At 36.2% G+C, this 19,079-nt stretch overlaps 1 protein-coding gene across 2 annotated transcripts; it reads right to left on the reverse strand.

Annotated features, from left to right (window-relative positions):
• Positions 1 to 687: 687 nt before the first annotated feature.
• dmbx1.L (diencephalon/mesencephalon homeobox 1 L homeolog) lies at positions 688 to 15,880 on the reverse strand. Of its 2 annotated transcripts, none has more exons than XM_018258383.2 (5): positions 14,441 to 15,880; positions 3,752 to 3,916; positions 3,164 to 3,358; positions 2,321 to 2,675; positions 688 to 1,784 (listed from the first exon to the last, which is right to left on the reverse strand). In XM_018258383.2, the coding sequence occupies exons 2-5, from the start codon at positions 3,902 to 3,904 to the stop codon at positions 1,384 to 1,386; spliced, it is 1,104 nt and encodes a 367-aa protein (XP_018113872.1). In that variant the 5' UTR covers positions 3,905 to 3,916; positions 14,441 to 15,880; the 3' UTR covers positions 688 to 1,383. The 2 variants fall into 2 exon arrangements, with proteins under 2 accessions (XP_018113872.1, XP_018113873.1); XM_018258384.2 differs by having other exon boundaries at positions 689 to 1,784; positions 3,164 to 3,342; positions 3,751 to 3,916.
• Between the last annotated feature and the right edge of the window lie 3,199 nt (positions 15,881 to 19,079).

Raw genomic sequence — 19,079 nt, forward strand, 5'->3', positions numbered from 1 at the left:
AACACTGACATACATACATGAAGGACATTCCCCCTATATACAAGCAGAGATTTATTCCTAAGAGAAAATGACAGCTCCTTTACAATTTATACAAAATAACTGTACAGACCATTTAGTCTTCCTGGGTAAAGACAAATGCTTTCTGATCTTGGCAATACACTTGACAATTCTTCCTTCAGCTCAAGACTTAATATGCTCCTAGTAAGCAGAAAAGACAGGCAGCTAAATGCACCCTTTTGGCCATACTGTATCAGCAATAAAAAGTGCAAAATCAGATCCCCATTTTTCTGTTGAAGTATATATTTCAGATGAACTAATTCTATTTGGTGTTGCTATGTCATGTATATTTCTCATATATATATATATATATATATATATATATATATATATATATATATATATATATATATATATATATAGATATATAGATATATATATATATATATATATATATATATATATTTGCAAAAAGAGCGACACTCACAGGGTTTTCTTTGCAGTCAAAATTGTGTTTTGTGTTTTGTGAATAAAACACAATTTTGACTGCAAAGAAAACCCTGTGAGTGTCGCTCTTTTTGCAAATATCGATTATCTCTGTGCTGGCACCCAGGTTGTTACAATGTCAATGGAGTGCACCTTTGGACTCGGTATATATATATATATATATATATATATATATATATATATATATATATATATATATAAAGCAGTTTTCCTCTGTTAATTTTATTCCTTATTGTTGCAAATTCTGCAAATCCTGCAAGTATATATAATAGTTTATATATATATATATATATTTTATATTTTATGAGTACACCCACAAATAATAAATCACAGATATCAGAGACATGGCCTACTTTATGACCAGTTGCATGGTGCCCCTATTGCCCAAAAGAGAAGGCTTACTAACAATGTTTTCTTTCCTAAAGCTAAAGCATTTATTTTTCCCAAGGAAGACTGAATGCAGCTATAAATGTTAGATTACTTGATATATGCACCTTATACATTTTATTGGACCTTCTTTTTGCAGGATTGTATTACTTAAACTGCAATCTTTATAGTTCACATGTCAGTTCATAATGATCTATGTCCAACAGAATAGAAGGTTTTTTATGTAATTGTCTTCATTACTAGGATATCACCAAAGGAAGGAATTGTGCAAGATTCTTGTTTGATTAAGTCACTTGATTTCAACGCAGAATGTACAGGAATAGTCCATGTCTGAGGCTGATGTATCATGTGCGGCATACATTTAAGAAGGGTCTGTATAGAACTGTGCCTGGGATTTGGCATAGTGGGGCAGTGCTTACAAAGCTTCTTTCTGGTTTTAGCATCCCTAAGAAATGATTGGTATCTACACAGTTTTTATAATCAGTGATTCAGTCAGTTAGGTAAGGTATCAAGTCCCAAGGATGCAGCATGTTGCTTTGCTCTGAGCCTCAAGTTCTCTATACTTGTAGTTTTGCTGTTTAAGTTTGGAAGGCCCCCTGAAGACTGCAGAATGGGGGAAGACCAGACCTGCTGTGCATGGGACAAGGACTGGTAATACGACTGGCAATGCAAAGAGCTCAGGGGAGCCATGCTGACATTCATGCCCAGATAAGGTACTGCTGGCGGATTTGCCATATCAAAAGAAGAGTAATGGACTAAGTTGTTGGTAGCTGCCATATGCTGACGAAACTGTTCTTGCAGACGGAAGAGGCTCAGGGGTGAAGACGAGTAGGAATGGGTTGGAGTGAGGCAACTGCTGGAGGAGGGTGTCATTGTGCTGCTGACTGGAGACTCTAAAATATTAAACAGTAAATCAGTCACAAAATTACAATACAGTGATTTTAGATGTTCCAGTCTATAGGAAAGTAAATAAAAAAGTAAGCCAGGCTAAACTGCACAAATTGCTCAAATACCATAATAATAATTCTATAGCAGAAGGCGCACATGCTTAAGAGTAGGGATGCACTGAATCCACTATTTTGGATTTGGCGAGCCCCTGAATCCTTTGTGAAAGATTCAGCTGAATACCGAACTGTATCCGAACCCTAAATTGCATATGCAAATCAGTAAAGGGGGAGGGAAGAAAGATGATTTTAAGAAAAAGGTCCCTGAAAAGGGCCAATCCTTGCCGACTACCAAACCAAATACTGGATTCAGTGCTTAAGAGACAATAAATTAGCGGAATAAGAACAGCTGTAATATTTTGACTATAGATAGTTTTTGCCATAATACATAGGCATTAGTATTTACTTGTTGTTTATCAGCATATAAATTCTACTAAAGTTATTGCAACTGAGCATACAAACATACAATTAATTGGAACACATACCTGTTTTGGGACTTGCTTTTTTGGAGTTCAGAGTCTTGGTGTCTGCAATGGGATTTTTTTCAGTTTTGGGTTCCTCTTTTGGGGTTTTTGGCTCTTCTTCTTTGTCAGTCTGGTCTTCAGCAGCAGATTCGCTAGCAGACTGTTCTGATAGCGTGAGGTTCAGCTCCACGCTGGAGTCATTTACGGAGCTATGGGCCTTCTTGGAGTCATTGTTAGAAGTTGCAGAATCTGCAGGGGTGGAGTCAGTCTTCCCCTCACTGTTGCTCACCTCCGAGTCCTTCTGTTTCTGCAGCTGCTCTTTCTGAAGACTTCTTTGCTTCTTGCGGAACTTGGCTCTTCTGTTCTTAAACCAGACCTGTAATTCATAAAAACAGGACTCAGGCTTTGTACCACAATACACGGAATAAGTACACTATGACAAGCATAATTAATTAATCTATGATTATAAAAGTAAGAGAAAAATTATAGTTTATTTATCAGTAGTATAACATATGTTTTTTTTTTTAAATAATATCTCAGTGAAATATATGGCTATTGGTTATGTTTCCTAGGGAGTGCTTAGGCTTTGGTGGGTGGTGAGAATGTAGGAGGGAGCTTCAGATATGAATTATAGCCCTAGAATTAAATTTATGTTAATAATTGGTGTTATTGTTAATTAAGTGATAATGGAATGCAGATAATTATCAAATCAATGCTTGCACTTATAACTAGGACAGATACCATGAACTTTAAGAAAGCAAGCCCAGAAGCAGGCAGTGCAGGAAGTGCTGTTTCCTGTTTGGATGAAATGGGTCAGTTGGCCCAGTTTTGCAAAGTGAAATGCGTAATATTGCTATCTGTTACCTGCACTCTGGCTTCAGGAAGGTTAGTGCACATGGCTAGCCTTTCCCTCATCACCACATCAGGATAGTGAGTTTTCTGGAAGGTCTTCTCCAAAGCTTCTAGTTGCTGTGCTGTGAATGCAGTGCGACTGCGTCTCTGTTTTCGGTGCTGGGATCCATAACGGGCTTCCAAAATGATGTCTTGAAATGTACAGCCGTTGGAAAATAAAAAAGGGCCACTTTAATTATTGGAAAATGTTGGCACATAAGTTGTATCAAATACACAAAAAAGATATATAACTTCTTTCATATACAATAAGCAGGTTGGTCAGTCACAATAATAGTGTGGTCCATTATATATCATCTAATCAATGACAACAAGAACTTGCCAGCTTGGGATCTGTGATAAGCCCCTAAATATGTTATCCTACAACAGTGGATTAGAAGGGAATGGTGTCTAAATGTAATTTAAGGTATGAGGGAATACTCGTTCATTAACCCTAATTTCTAAAAAAAAAAACTGACTCACAGGTTTGAATTACAAATTAAATAAACTAGCACAGCCTATAGCTTATTCCACAAAATATATTGTCACATAGTTGTTCTTACCAGCCAGTCTCTCTGCCAGAGTAAGTGCGTGTACAGAAGGCCTGTAGTCTGGCGCATGCTGTGCCTGCTGTGCCGCCTGTTGATGCAGGTTATACATGGCGCTTAGTGAATTCATTGCATGCAGGGAGTAGCCATTCACTCCATAATGCTGCATGGCTGGAGGCACCTGAAAAGAAAATGAAAGCATTAAAATAATAGCAATTGCATCTTAAGGAACATCAAATATTGTTAATTGGTAGTAATGCATTTTTATTGCATATATAATAAAGTGCCATAAGTAGAATTGCTGCTTTAAGAAATAGAAAAAATCTTTATACGTTTGTAGTCCAACATTTTTATATACAATATATACAGAGCAGCACAGGGTCCCTAACGGGCATCTAGCAGGCCAAATTTGCCTGAAGCATAACCACAGATATTAATTTATTGTGAAATAACTTATCCTTTACTCATCCGAGGTCACTATGCATAAACAGTTACAAAAGGGTTGTATCAAAGTTTCATCTCCTGCATGAAAAGGTACACTCTCATCAGACAGTTAAAAAGGTATCATAAAGTCTTCTCAGTCATGTAAGCTACCTTAGCCTTATAAATGTTTCATACCTTAGAACTCCAGCTCATCATAAATAAACCATTCAATGTCAAAAATGACAAAGTTGTAAGCACCAAAACCACACACTCAACTATTAATTCTACTATTTTTATTAATTAAAGCAGTATAATTTTTTTTGGGGGGGGGCTGTATTATATTAAGTTATTAAAACTAATATTTCACATTAGAAACACACTCATTTTGTGCCAAGCCCCCCCCCAATAAAAAAAATATAAAACATGAGTATGACCTTCATTGGGATCAGATATTACTATTACAGAGATTTTTAACAAGTAAAGTTGCAAAATCAAAAATAGCAAATATTGGCAGGAACGCTGTTTAAATATTTCTTTAGCATGAGAGATACAATAATTGGTCTCACTATGCAATTGATTTGCGGTATCTCATAAAACAACAAAAATTGTAAAGAAAAATGGATCTGACGCCCAGCAGAGCCATCAACCCTTCTGATTGTGCTTACGCTGGATAAAAGAATCTTCATATTTCATTAGGCAGGCGAGGAAGCTGATCTTTGTAACCACAGACAGTTTGGTTGTGGCTATTGTACCAGTGCATCTTTTAGACTTTTGTAGCTGGAAGGCACATACTAATGAAACAAGCTCTATTTTATTAACTAGAATATCTATCATGAAAATGATATATATATATATATAAAAATAAACAAACATGGGATATCGGCACTTTCGAAAAAAGACTAATTCTTTAAATGCCTGGGTGCACTTTCGCACCAAACTAGGTATTTATCATGGTGGATGTATTTACTTTTTGTACTTTGAAAAAGGCTGAAGAAACAGCCAAAACGTCAGTATGTGCCAAATAAAAATACATAATTTTTTTATAAGACATGAGCAGTGCGGTTTTTCCAACTACATATATATGGCCACACTGGATTGCTTTTAAGGATATCCTACAGCCCAGGCCAAGTGTCCAACATTTGGATACTTTGCAATATGGTCATGGACACAGTCAAATCACGGAAGATGCACCATCCTATTTAGCTCAAAGCTGACCAGTGACCTAATTTATGTACAAATTTGGCTATTACTGGCCAACCTGATTATCTTCTTTGGTTGAAATGTACTACTAGAGCTGGATTATGCAAAATATTTTAGACTTTCCGCATTTGATCTGAAGATTAAAATAGTACAAAGTGGCTTGGCTTTACAGCTCTTCCCTTGCAAGGAACTCCAACTGCAATTGCTTATTCAAACCAACATGTTCAGTTTAAAGGGGATGCACAGTTTCATCACAGGTGCTTGTGTACTAAAACTGACAATTAGCCATTTCTGGACTTCTACTTATCACATTTGAAAATGTTAATCCCCACCAAAGATTACAGGAACACAACTTGTTTAGTCACTGATTACAAAAAAAGCCTTTGATTCAATAAATTCAGATGATTAACTGCTGCAAATAATTGCTCCAAACAGGTTTTGTGGGTCTGGTGTCCAAGTAAATGCAATTAGTTGGGTCTCATCCCTCTCACAATTAGTTCTTTCATTTTTACAATGTTTCAGTCAATTAAGCATTGTCATCTTATCATCTATATAAAGTAAATGAATTTCAAGGAGTATGCCTTTAAACAGTATAATGGCATGCTGCCATGTAAATTCCAGTAATACATATGCCAAGGGAGTGAAATATGTCTTGGCCTGAGACACAAATTTGGCAACCAGCTGAAAGGCACTGTTAAGGGTTCTTGTTAAGTGTATGGCTGTAATGCAGATCTTACTCCACAAAACCTGTTTCTGCTGGCTGCTTCTCCTAAATTTTATACGGAAACTGTCGAAAGACTTGATCACATTAACGAATACAATGTACGTTTTAATGTAGCGTGTAATGCTTCTAAGGTGTCAGCCTTTGCAAATTCTGGAAGTTACAGTCCCCCTCTATTTTCATGACCTGTTACAGCTTGACCAGGGTCACTGCTAATCTATAACCAGGCACTAATTATATAAATTTGGAACATGTTGCATAAGGTTTTACTGTTTATCTCTGTATAGGATGGTCCCTGCATATAAAAGACCTGCTCTTCTCTTTTTTTTTTTTTTCCCAAGCTTTTTTTTCTTATTGCGACTTTTTTGTCTCCAACATTTTTTTCTCTGCGACTATTTTGTTGCAGCAAATTTTTCTGGGGGGAATTTATGCCGCAGTTTCACGAAAAAAATTGCAGATGGTAAAATATGGAATTTCGCCAGAGTACATGGCTGGCAAAAAAGTTTGCACATCACTAGATACCAATACCTTAAAATGTAGCTCTATTAAACTATTTACACAACAAAATAATTTGATACTTAAGCTACCTACCTAGGTCTTGCGTTAGAGAAGCTGAATGTTTTAGAACTACTGAATGCAGAAATAATCCTTAATGTCCCTTGTCGTGTGTGTAATTGAAATTAATTCAAGGTAACCCAAATCTCTTCTAGCTTTGTTATTGTAAGAGCTATACAAATGCACTAGCCATTTCAAACTTGCATTCTCTTCTACCATCAGTTTGCACAGCATTCCCTTTCAGACCACCCACTAATAAAACTAGTTTGTTAATGCAGGCAAGAAGACTTGTTAGTATTTGGCTAACCCCTCACTTGAAACCTTAGAGGGATTATCATTTTAATAGTATTAAATCTCAAGGAGGACAGAGACATAAAAGCCTATAGTTTTGAAACAGCCTACGATTTAGCATGTCTCGCATATCTGTTTTTATGTGTTTCAGGTTTGAGTGTGTGCCTCCCCATTTTGCTTTTTTGTAGTCAACTGAAGAATATGGATTAATCATCATTTGAATGATTGCCATTTTTACAGTGGCCTACAAAGTGTGGGTTTTTTGTTTGTTCTTTTGAGATGACCACTTTTGGTTATTATACTGCAGGGTGTTTTGATGGTCAGAGATGGATGAATTTACCAGTATGACTCTAATGCATCTAGTTGAGAAGTCGTTTCATTCACTTTGATTGGCTTTGAAAACTGTGTTGACAAAAACATCATCATACTTAATATGTTATTGAACATGTTTGATATAACAAATATTTGATCTACTATTATTATTGTAATTATTACAGGTATGGGATCTGTTATCCAAAGTGCTTGGGATCTGATGTTTCACGGAATTTGAATCTCCATAACTTAAATGGTTGGTTCACCTTTTAGTTAACTTTAAGTATGTTACAAAATGACTAATTCTAAGCAACTTTTCAATTGGCTTTCATTTTCCTTTTTTAATAGTTTATGAATTGGTTTTCTTTTTCTTCAGACTCTTTCCAGCTTTCAAAAGGGGGGTCACTGACCCATCTAAAAAACAAATGCTTTGTAAGGCTACAAATGTATTGTTATTGCAACTTTGTATTACTCTTTTTATTCAGGCTTCTCCTATTCATATTCCAGTCTCTTATTCAAATCAGTGCATGGTTACGAAGGTAATTTGGACCCTAGCAAACTGGAGAGCTTCTGAATAAAAAGCTAAATAACTCAAAACCAAATAATCAAAAATGAAAACCAATTGCAAATTGTCCCAGAATATAAATATACAAATATACAGAAACATACAGAAACCATCAATAACAAAAACAACAGGTAAAGGTGGGCCCTGCCCTGCAATATAAAAGGAGAAGTTGAGTTGAGAGACAAGATGTGGAACTGGGGTACTGACTGACTCTAGAAGTCCTTTTAATATCAATTAAAATGGACTTTATAGTTTCAACACAAAAAATGCAGTGGAAGGTGCCAGCCATATTATGTACCTATATTTTTGCAGGAAAAAATGTTTTTAGAAGAAATGGTAATAAAGGCAATGGTCTGATTCGTTGCTATTGCACTGGGGCTAGTTGTGCCCCAATTGTTAAAAACCTAGTAAATTTTCCTTTTTAAATTTCAGGGGAAAATTGAGAAAACTCTAAGAAAAAATGTAGTGAGAAATGGTTTGAAGTATGGCAAATTTAAAATTATTTAAAGAAATATGCAATTTAGCATTATTCAGTCATTATTTCTCACAATTTTTTATTCTCAAACTTTGACTAATAAAACCCTCTGTGTTGCTTTGAATAAAAATCCACACCAGCCAGATCGTCAAAAGCTTGAGGATTGTGTGGTTTCAGCAGCTGTTTCCCCAGTTTTCCTTCCAAACTGCATTAAATTCCCCAGGGCTCCAATTCAAATGATTCCTATTGAATACGCTAATAACAGATTTATTTTCTCATTTACTCCATGCTCAGAGCACAGGGGCAAAACAGCCTTTGGGAAAGTGAGAGATGATTTCAAGACAAAAAAAACTGTTATCCATTAACATCCAATTATCACTTGGTCCATGCCATTAATTATAAATCAGTCTTCTAATTGGGATAATTAGCTCTCTCTCGGCTAATGCAGCGTGACTGATGCGTTTTGAGAGGGTTTAATCACTTCATTTGTTTAGTGGCAAGGGAACAAATGCAATACTCAGTGTAATTTCATCATCATCCTCACCAGAATTAAAAGCTCTTTAAGCGGCTAATAAATGTTTGCAAATACCTCTTCTGGAGGATTTGACACATCAGATTGGTAAATCAATTAATACTGTGATATCATTATTACTTGACTTGCTCGTGTACTGTATGCCACTCATGTTGGTAAATATAAGAGAAAGCGCCCATAATTTTACAGGTGCTTATCAACTATAACTGAAATGTATTTTTACCTTGATCCACACTCTTACTAGCAGTGGTGTAAAAATTCACCCTCCATTCTTAAATTCTCTTCGCTCTTGTCAATGTATATTGAAATTGCCCATTCACCCGGCACCCAAGACCTTCTACTTCTAGTCCAGCTCAGTTGATGTGTGTGCTGTTTCTTCTGCTATAACCATGTTTCATAAGGTCATAAAGGCACAGTCATCAGAGGGCCTTAGCTCAGAAGCAATACAAGAGCCCCCAATAAAACCAAGCCATGAGGTGCTACCAAGAAGTATAGCCTGCCGCATTTATTTACGCCTTCCTGAACTGATTTTCCTGTGAAAACCAACCTGCTTGTTCTGTCTGTATAAAATAAATGGACAAAAATGATAACCTTCATCAACACATACTTATAATCTGCAGATAAAAACACTGTTTAAAACAGAAAAAAATGAAGCCACTGCCCCTAAAGATCCCCTACCATAGACCATGGCCTTTGTGACCTTCAGCCAGATTTTGCACTGATTATGTAAAAAGCAAAAGAAGAATGGTATTCTGCACACTGCAGCTACTGCCTTGCATGCTGGGAAAAATATTGCAGAGTAAAGCTATCCATTCATAAAGCAACACTGCAACATGATTGGTTATACATTTGTGTTTTTGGGAAGTTGACATAGAAGATTTGCCCACATATTCTATTATTGTTTAAATACTATACAAGCCAATTTAATTTAATAAAATTGTGCCAGGAAGAAAAGAAAAAAGTGTGTGAGTAAAAAATATATATAAAAAAAACAGTATTCCACTGAGTCTTGTATACATTCTTGCTGGATTGAATCACTTGTGATAAAACACGGAGGGGCCACGAGGTGTAAAGTAGGACAACTTCTGATGAGTAAACAATATTTGCACTCAGCATGACAGTAAATAATCTTCTTAGGGAAGCAGCGCACTCAAACTATCCCTTTTATTGTCTAATAATCCATTAATGAGGTTTGCTCAGGGGGTGGTATGGCTTCGGGACATGATTAAATATGTATTACTGTCATTTACATGGAAAACTTGGCGGGCCAACCAACTGGAAACCAAAGCCAATTTACACTGAGACAGATCAGAGCCCTGAACAAACTCGGCTCTCAGAGATCTGAATTTGTGGCTAGAACTTAACCACTTCTTTGTCAAATTGCAGTTTTACAGGGTACCAGAGCATATATTCATGTACATGGCAGCCTGTGGTCTGCATGAACCAAAACAATCATCTGGATTATAATGTATTTTCAGGCCTGCTTATAAAGTTTAATGCTGCCACTTTAGTTTGATCTGTAGAACCACTATTTGATGGCAAAAACATAAGAGACTTACTGATTACTTCTACAGCAGGGATTCAACCTTCCACAGGATTTTTACAGCCTGCTCTTGCGCTTGATCTATGAAATCATCTTTTTAATATAATCCAGCTTGCAAAACTGTTACTTATCAGAAAAGTGTTCTACTTCATGGAGAAGCTGAGCAGCGCTGCTCTGTAGGATTCTACAGTACCTTTGCTTGCACTCCAGTAGCTCTATATGTGAATGAAAACTCTATTATGAGATCAAGCCATTCATACCTACCTAATGCCTACTGCTATCAAAACCTTTACTTCTCTGCATCTTCATTTCTGACTTTGGAAACTACCATAACTACCTGTTTGTGGGGTCAAAAAGTCCATCCAGCCCCTCCATACCAACAGAGGATTAAGGGAGCTAGGGGCTATAGATTGAATATATTTAGTATATAAAACAGAGATTTTAATTGTGACCAAAACAATTAACATTAAAAATGACTCTCTCACTTCAAAACATTTTGCACACCTACATGGAGCCAAGAATAGACACTGATTGTATTTCTGTCACTTGGTATTTATTAGTATCATTCTAAACACTGTCTAAGTGTCTAAACAGGCCTCCAAGAATTAAAGTATCTCTCTGGGGTACCTTGGTATAGGCAGAGGTCTCTATACCAGACGGTTGTCCATCTGGGAAATAGTCTTACAACAAATGTTCCCAGTCTGTGGATTATTCTTTACATCTATGTGGCAGAGGCTCCCAACTGCATTGCTGCCCCACCAGGGGCTTTAAAACAACAGATAGAATAAGGACAACATTTGAGTCTGAGATTTATGGTTACTGCTGTGTACCACTTGAACACTCCTAGAAAGATAGAGGGTGATATGTATCACAATCGATGCTCCCAGCATCCTCTGTTAGATAACTGCTAAGTGTATATCTTTCCTGCACAGAATGCTATGTAACTTATCATAGCTTAGTACTTATCCCTGTGATTTTTAGACAGAGAATTACAGCATGGGACCTGCTATACAGAATGCTCAGGATAACAGATGGATCTCCATACCTTTAGTCTACTAACAAATCATGGAAACATTAATTAAATCCCATAGGATTGTTTTGCTTCCAACAAGGATTATCTCTTAGTTGGAATAAAGCAGAAAGTATTGTTTTAACATTACAGATAAAAAGTAAATTAGAATTAAAAATTAGAATTATTTGCTTAAAATGGAGTTTATAGAAGATGCCTTTCCTGTCGTTCAGAGCTTTATGGATAATGGGTTTCGGAATAACGGATCCCATACCGGTAGTATGTTTATATATTTTATATTGGTAATTAAAAGAGTTCAAATAAGGGTGGTGTTGTTACTAGTTTCATTCATTTAAACACCAGCCAATAAAACCATTCAATTACAGTTAATAATATCAAATTATTTGTGAAACTACCGTGAAATCTCAATTTTACATTCCCTGATTTTAAATTTCCCCTTATTTTACACCATTTTTTGTCATCTCACCAATGTATAATGCATAATACATTTCCCTGATTTTATATTTTCCTGGATTTTCAACCATTATTTCTGGTCCCCTGAAAAACGTAAAATCAGGGTTCTACTGTAGAGCTAATTCAGAGAGCACGCCTTTGATGTATATCGACCCTAAAATCTAAAATTTAGCGCTACTTAAGCCCCTGATGTATGTGAACCTTTATATTCCCTGAGAAGAGCTGGATGTATTTCTATATTAACATCCTATGAGATATACAGCCTGTTTAAAGTAATATATCCCTAGCCATAAAACTTTCAGGTATCATCTATTTATTAAAATCCCTGCACAAACAGACAAAATTGTCCATGAGGAAGACACCATGAATGATCTAAATACATAGACATTTTATATAAGCATAAAGCATAATGAAACAAATTAAATATACTTGTGAATCTCCAGCAAGTTGTGACAGTAAATAACACTAGTATATATTGGATGGGGCATAGCGCACAAATGATTTGTTGGTCTCAGCAGTTTGATCTGATTACCCAGGCTTATAAAACAAGCACCATAACAAGAGCTGCACTGTTGAACCAGCTTACCAAATCAGGCTTTTCAATATAGGGCAACTGATGTTTAGATTTTACTGTGCCTTTATTGGTGCAAAATACATTGCCTGGCTTTAAGCAATTTAGGATGAATGAATATTTAACAATCTATTTGTTTTTTTGAAAGAGAGTGTTAATTATATTCCAAAACCATCATGCAGCCAGGTAAGTAAGATACTGTATTAAAAGCCAAAATTTGTATTGTTTACCCAGTTTTCTCATATATATATATATATATATATATATATATATATATATATATATATATATATATATATATATATATATACGGTACCCTCTGCCCCATTTTTCCACGTAACCCCTCTGCAGCTAATGTGGCATGACCTGGGGCACTCTGACTGTGATGTATGGGGATGCTTTGCTAAAATATGCGCACTCTTCCCTATTCTGCCCAGCATTTAATAGAGGTGACATGGGGTTTAAAAACAGACAGGGATATTAATTTATCATTAGCTATGACACCAGTACAAAGTCATTTTAAGCACAGAAAGGCATTATATGGCTGTTCCTATTCCCCGCACGATACACTCACAATAAGCACAAAGTTAAATCCTATTCAGCTTCCATAGAGAGCGCCAGACCCACTGCTCAGAGCAACTCAGTTGCACTATAGCTCTATGACTTGCTTGGGACATCCTGCTCAGCTAACAACCGTAACCCTTCTTTTGCCCCCCAGATATATTTCACAGTGTCTTATTAAAACACCATTATGGAAATTAAATGGGATTTACAATCTGAGGCTTTGTTTGCCATAAATGAAGAGACAGTTGTTGGAATATTTGCCCTGAGGGTAGGAATAGATTTAATGGTGACAAAGGAATATTAAGCAGGATACTCAGGGGCTGTGACACAGCAAGTCTACTGACATAACCCTTTTAGGGAGATCCTGTCAATATCCATTGGGGAGAGGCGGAAAGAAACTACTTTTGATTATTTCTATGTTCAGCTGTTCAGATAACAGTAGAGTCCCAGAGGGAAGGACTAGTTGGGTTTGTAAAAGAAACAGAAAAGGGTAAAGGCAACATGACATATATGTGTGTATATATAGGATGGCTTAAGTCAAAAGCGGAAACATTAAAATAAAAACTACGATTTTTTTCACTAGAATAAGACCTGTGAGTGTGGTTTATTGGTTCTTCCTTAAATTTCTTAGAACAAACACAATATGTAAAAGAGGTGGAAAATATCAGATACCCCTTCTTAAAATAATAATTTAACTTATCTGAGACTCTCACAACTTCCATCGCCAAAACAAACCTTATCAGCTTTAAAGGGGATCTCCACTCAAAAGCTTTTTTTTTTTTTGTATAGTGTAAGAAAATGTAATACTAAAAAACTTTCCAGTAAACATTAATTATGAATGTTCATTCATTTTAAAGTTGATTGCTATTTGTGCAGTATTAGTTTATCTATTCCTGATGCCAGTTCTGACTCTGATAGCAGAAGTTTGTTTTCTTCTCGGACTGTTAATCAGCTTGACTTTCAGGAGTCAGGGGCACAAATTCAGAAATTACAAACAGCCAGGCATATACTGTGTTCAATAGCAATTACATTTAAAGACAACTTTAAAACAATGGAAATTGTTTGATTCATGTATCTAAGAAAATGCCTTAGAGTGAAACTTTCTTGCAACAGCTTTAGAGCAGGCATCCCCTTTCTGTTGCTTGAATAACCCCTTTATGGACTGACATACTGTAAGTTACTCTTACGTTTTCAACTTTGACAGACATGTTTCTAAACCACAATCACTACCTGGTTCATCCACATAAAGCATAATAAGAATAAACTATAATAGAAACAAGAAAGTCGCACATAGATCCCGTGGCTACTATTCTATGGTAAAAGGACGATTACTATCACATTTGCCGGCACATATTTAGAATGTAATGATACTAGATAACTCTGTTCAGAGGAGCATTGCAATTGTCTTTATATATTACATGTATAGCATATGAGGAAGAGAAGAGAATAAAACAGTAAGGAGATACAGACCTTCCCAGTGCAGATGGCGGTGCACACACAGAAGCGTTTGGAAGTAGCTGTATCTGTTCCTCCGATGGCGACTGAAGTGCAGACTGAGGGTCAGGCGGTTGCTCAGTTCCAGCGCTGTGTCTGTCTCCTGTCGCTTCCCCCGTGCTCTGGCTGCGCCTTTACTCCATTCCCTTCTCTTAAACTCCCCACGACTTGTCTCAGGTCCAGGAGTCCATTCACTGGGGGCAGGACTGAGCAAGGACTTTTAACAGAGCCTGGCACCATCCCGCAACTGGCCTGAGCTCTTCTCACTGGTCCTCCCACCTGTCAATCATCGCTACCTGTTTTTTTTTTTTTTTATACGACTTCTTACCACTCATTTACTCAAAGGCAGTCAGGTGTGAAACTCTAATTAAATCATTGAGAGATAATGGGAAGCTACAAGCTTTTGGCTGCTGGGTTTGTGACTGATGATAGATATGATACTTAATGCTGTTTCTCCTCATCATACAATATCTGGTGCAGCTATTTAACCCTTTCTCTTTTCCCTAGGCTATACCATGTATCTTGTAGGCGATAACACGTCCCACTGTGCTATAACACCGACTAATATCGGCTAAAATTCCCGCAGAGAGAGAGAAAAAATTCTGCTGTTGGAAAAAGAAAATTGTTAGCAGCGCTAGTGTAGCTTCAGGTTTTGAGGTTTTAGATGACTATAAGTGGCATCAACTGTATAAAATGAAAGCAAGTATATTTCTATAGTGTATACAGGGGTTGCTCGTATGTTTTTCTATGTACTGTTTATATAGTTAGAGATATATAGATGATAAATAGGCAGCTGCATAGATGATAAAAGATGATAAAAGTTTTCTATAGCGTAGGCGGGGTTGCATGTGATATAGATATACAGATATTGAATAGGTAGATATTTAGATGATAAAGGAAGAGTTTTCTATATAGCAGATAGATAGATAGATAGATGATAGATAGATAGATAGATAGATAATGATGATAGATAGATTACATAGTAATGCCTGAAGGGTAAAATACTTGCACCGCATGCTTCTGTGAAACTTCTGTAGCAAAGTTATAAGTATCTAATTGTGTTGCCTCATTGGTGGAATATAAAACATCAGGTGAATTTGATTTGGGCATTGTTTGGTGAAATTAGAAAGTTTTTGGTTTTGTTTGTTTTATTCTAAACACATTTAAGCTATAGATATAGTTACAGAGGGATGAGTCCAGGGATGTACAGTGTTTGGTGGAATTGAAGGAGCAGCATCAGCCTCTCCCAGGGAGCAGCTCAAGCCTTGAGGAGGTCAGTGCAGCCTGAGAGTGTGATGTGCAAGAAATAACCAAGTGGGGTGTTGGTTTTATTTGCTTTTCAGCTTTGTGCTGCAGAAAGAGCAGCTAAATAGACGTCAGGGCTCTGCTTGCAGATCTATCCCAGGCCAGGAGGATTTATGCTGAGGCTGGGGAGACAAGACGCCAGTTGAGGCTCAAGCTCCCGTCTTAAAAAATGACTGCCGGTAAGAGGATTAAAACAATAATGCCCTTCTCTTCTTTAGGATTTTTTTTTTTAAGAAAAGATTTCTTCTCCTGGAGCAAAACCGTTTAGGCAGGAATTAAGGACATGAAAAAAAAGTACTTTTTAATTTAATCCTGAATATCTGGGTATGAATTCTGACAATGAAGAGTTGGGAAATCTCAAACGGGTTTATTTCAGGGTAGTTTGATTTAAAAGGCGCATCCCAGGAAGAGCAAATCGCTTTAAATATATTGCAGGGAGCTGACTGTGGGAATGATCTCAGTGAGAGGTTAATAGTGGCAATATACAGCAGCAGAAGATCTTCCCCGGTGTGTGGATCCTTTCTCTTTCTTTCTCATGGATGAAATTTATATCTTTCAATTACTTCGAACGCTTCGAAAATAAATTTAAAAAAAAAAGTTTGAGAAACTGAAAAAAAACGACATTTCATTTTAACCCGATAGCCTGTGATTGATCGCTGGAAATAACTGGATTAATAGGATCTTCAGTGAATGTAGTAAAAAGGGCACTCGCTAAAAATAAATTGGAAAAAAAAAAGAAATCATAGACACGAATTATCACAGTTTTCTTTATTCGTTTAGGAAATAAATCCCGAACATAGAATCCACACAAAACACTGGATCAGATTGAATTCTGCGTTTTCAGTCTAATCGTGGTTTTCCACCTGCTTAGTAAATATTAAATATAAAAAATAGAAGATGAGTTCGTTCGTTTTCCTATCACTCGTTCCTTTGTTCTGTTATTGGTGCATTTATAAAAAAAAATGTACACACCTGGTGCATTACAGAATATATCTAATCAACGCAAATCCCCCCAACACTAACCTAATCCAGCGTTTACATACCTACAGACTGCGCGGCTGAACAGCAAATTAGCGTTTCTCAGCGTCTCAGTTTAGCTGGAACTGGAATCTCTGGGTGCAGATTTTAATTTTGCGCTATTTATTGTACATTCAATGACCCCAATTATCCCCAGCTGCTGCGGCCCCCTAGGCGCATAAATTGTCACAATCACCACAAAACATTTAGTGAACCGAGTGACTAAGGCCTCGAATCTACACAATTTACCTGTACCTGAATACTTCACCAGTTACAGAAAAAGAAGAGATTACATTTAAAAATACTTATTTTCCATAAATACAGCGAAACCAGACATCTACAGACTGTCTGTAGATGGCTGGATTCGCTGTATTTATGGAAAATAAATATTTCTAAATTGAATCTGTTTTTTTTTTTTGTAATTGGTTAAGTCTGTGGATGGATAAAGTCTAGTCATAGCTCTAAAACTCGAGATATTTGTTATAGGCTTTTTAAAGGGTACGTTTATTTCTTAAAACGTAACAAAAAATGGAAAAGAGGAAACAATTTCATCTTTTTAGCCTCATGTGTAGCACAGAAAACGTTCGGGTTATTCCACTTTATTGTGCCAATGAATAACTTTACCAATCACTGCAATCTAATGACGAACTTCTACACTACAACATGGGGAGCAGGGAGTTTTTTGTTTTACATTATTCACATTATTATTATCTAGTTTCTGAGTAATGGGTATGGCACATTAAAGTAATACAATATTGAAGATTGTAGTCATCTATATATCTATATACTCTATCATCTATCTGTCTAAATGTATCTCTTTCCGTCAAATATATATATATATATATATATATATATATATATATATATATATATATATATATATATAAAAATATATATTTCGCCAAGTCTACATAGAAACCATTATTTGAAGCTATGAGGTGTGTCTACAAATATGTATTCATTATTTCTGATCATGTTTGAACACAGGCTCTTTCTAGGTACATTTCCACTGTAGTATGCTATAAAGAACGAGGACAGGTAGCTGGACATTCAGAAGAGCAGAGGCTGGCTTCGTAAGCAAAGAAGAAAAAAAGAAAAGGAAAGACAATAGGAAGAAATAAAGGAAAAAAAAAAACCTGTACATTTTCTTTCCACTGTTAACACACAATTACACATCATCGCACACACCTTTCCACAGTGTCTCTGTCTCACCCACTCACCCACCCACACCAGTCACGGGCACTTTACATGATCAATCAGCCCCTTCAATAATCAAGGTGTTAATAGGACTCTCCTGCTTAACCAGGCACTGACCACCTTGTTTAGGGTATTTTAGGGGCTTTTAACAGTTTCCATTGTCCACTTTTTTTTTCGGCTACAGCCTTGGGGTGAGAATGAAAAGGGGATTAACTTGTGAACTTCTAAAAAAGCAGGAGTGAAACGAGAGGCAAATGTAGGCCAGCACTCATTGTGGGAACCATTTCTTAAGCAATTAAAGCGAGGAGAAATTCCTCTCAGCCTTTTTCCTTAAAGCGGCTTTCTGGGGGATTTAAGGAGGACTAGTCCAGTCCATCAAGGCAGATTTAAACTGCATAGTGATACGGTAAAGCTCTCACCGCTCTTATTTAAAGGACCGATACAATTTATTGAGGATCCTTGACATTGTTACTTTAATCTTGTTTAAAAACCTAAACAGATTAGATACAATCCTTTATTTTTCTCCCGCGTTTCTAAATATATACAAATATCCTCCTTTTAAAGGACTACTGTTTTTTATGTATATAAAACTATTCAGATTGTTATATACAAGAAACAAATATCAAGTGCAGACATAGCTATCTTTTACCTATCTCAAAGTCAAAGTAAACTTTATTGTCATCTCAGCAGTATATGAATAAACAGTGATATTGCCTCTATCTATCTATCTATCTATCTATCTATCTATCTATCTATCTATCTATCTATCTATCTATCTATCTATCTATCTATCTATCGTCTACCTATCATCTATCTATATCAGATTGCCTCTATTATCTATCTATCTATCTATCTATCTATCTATCTATCTATCTATCTATCTATCTATCTATCTATCTATCTATCTATCTATCTATCTATCTATCTATCTAGCCATCTAACTATCTATCTGTCTGTCTATTATCTATCTATCTATCTATCTATCTATCTATCTATCTATCTATCTATCTATCTATCTATCTATCTATCTATCTATCGTCTACCTATCATCTATCTATATCAGATTGCCTCTATTATCTATCTATCTATCTATCTA

This window comes from Xenopus laevis, chromosome 4L (assembly GCF_017654675.1).
Source record: "Xenopus laevis strain J_2021 chromosome 4L, Xenopus_laevis_v10.1, whole genome shotgun sequence".
Classification (NCBI taxonomy): domain Eukaryota; kingdom Metazoa; phylum Chordata; class Amphibia; order Anura; family Pipidae; genus Xenopus; species Xenopus laevis.

What these genes read in the sequence shown, in the direction of transcription:
- dmbx1.L (XM_018258383.2), bottom strand. Translation starts at nt 3,904, where the DNA reads ATGCAGCATTATGGAGTGAATGGCTACTCCCTGCATGCAATGAATTCA. An exon ending in CTCTGGCAGAGAGACTGGCT is followed by an intron (nt 3,359 to 3,751) that starts GGTAAGAACAAC and finishes TTATTTTCCAAC; the next exon opens with GGCTGTACATTTCAAGACAT. An exon ending in AAAAGCAAGTCCCAAAACAG is followed by an intron (nt 1,785 to 2,320) that starts GTATGTGTTCCA and finishes TTAATATTTTAG; the next exon opens with AGTCTCCAGTCAGCAGCACA.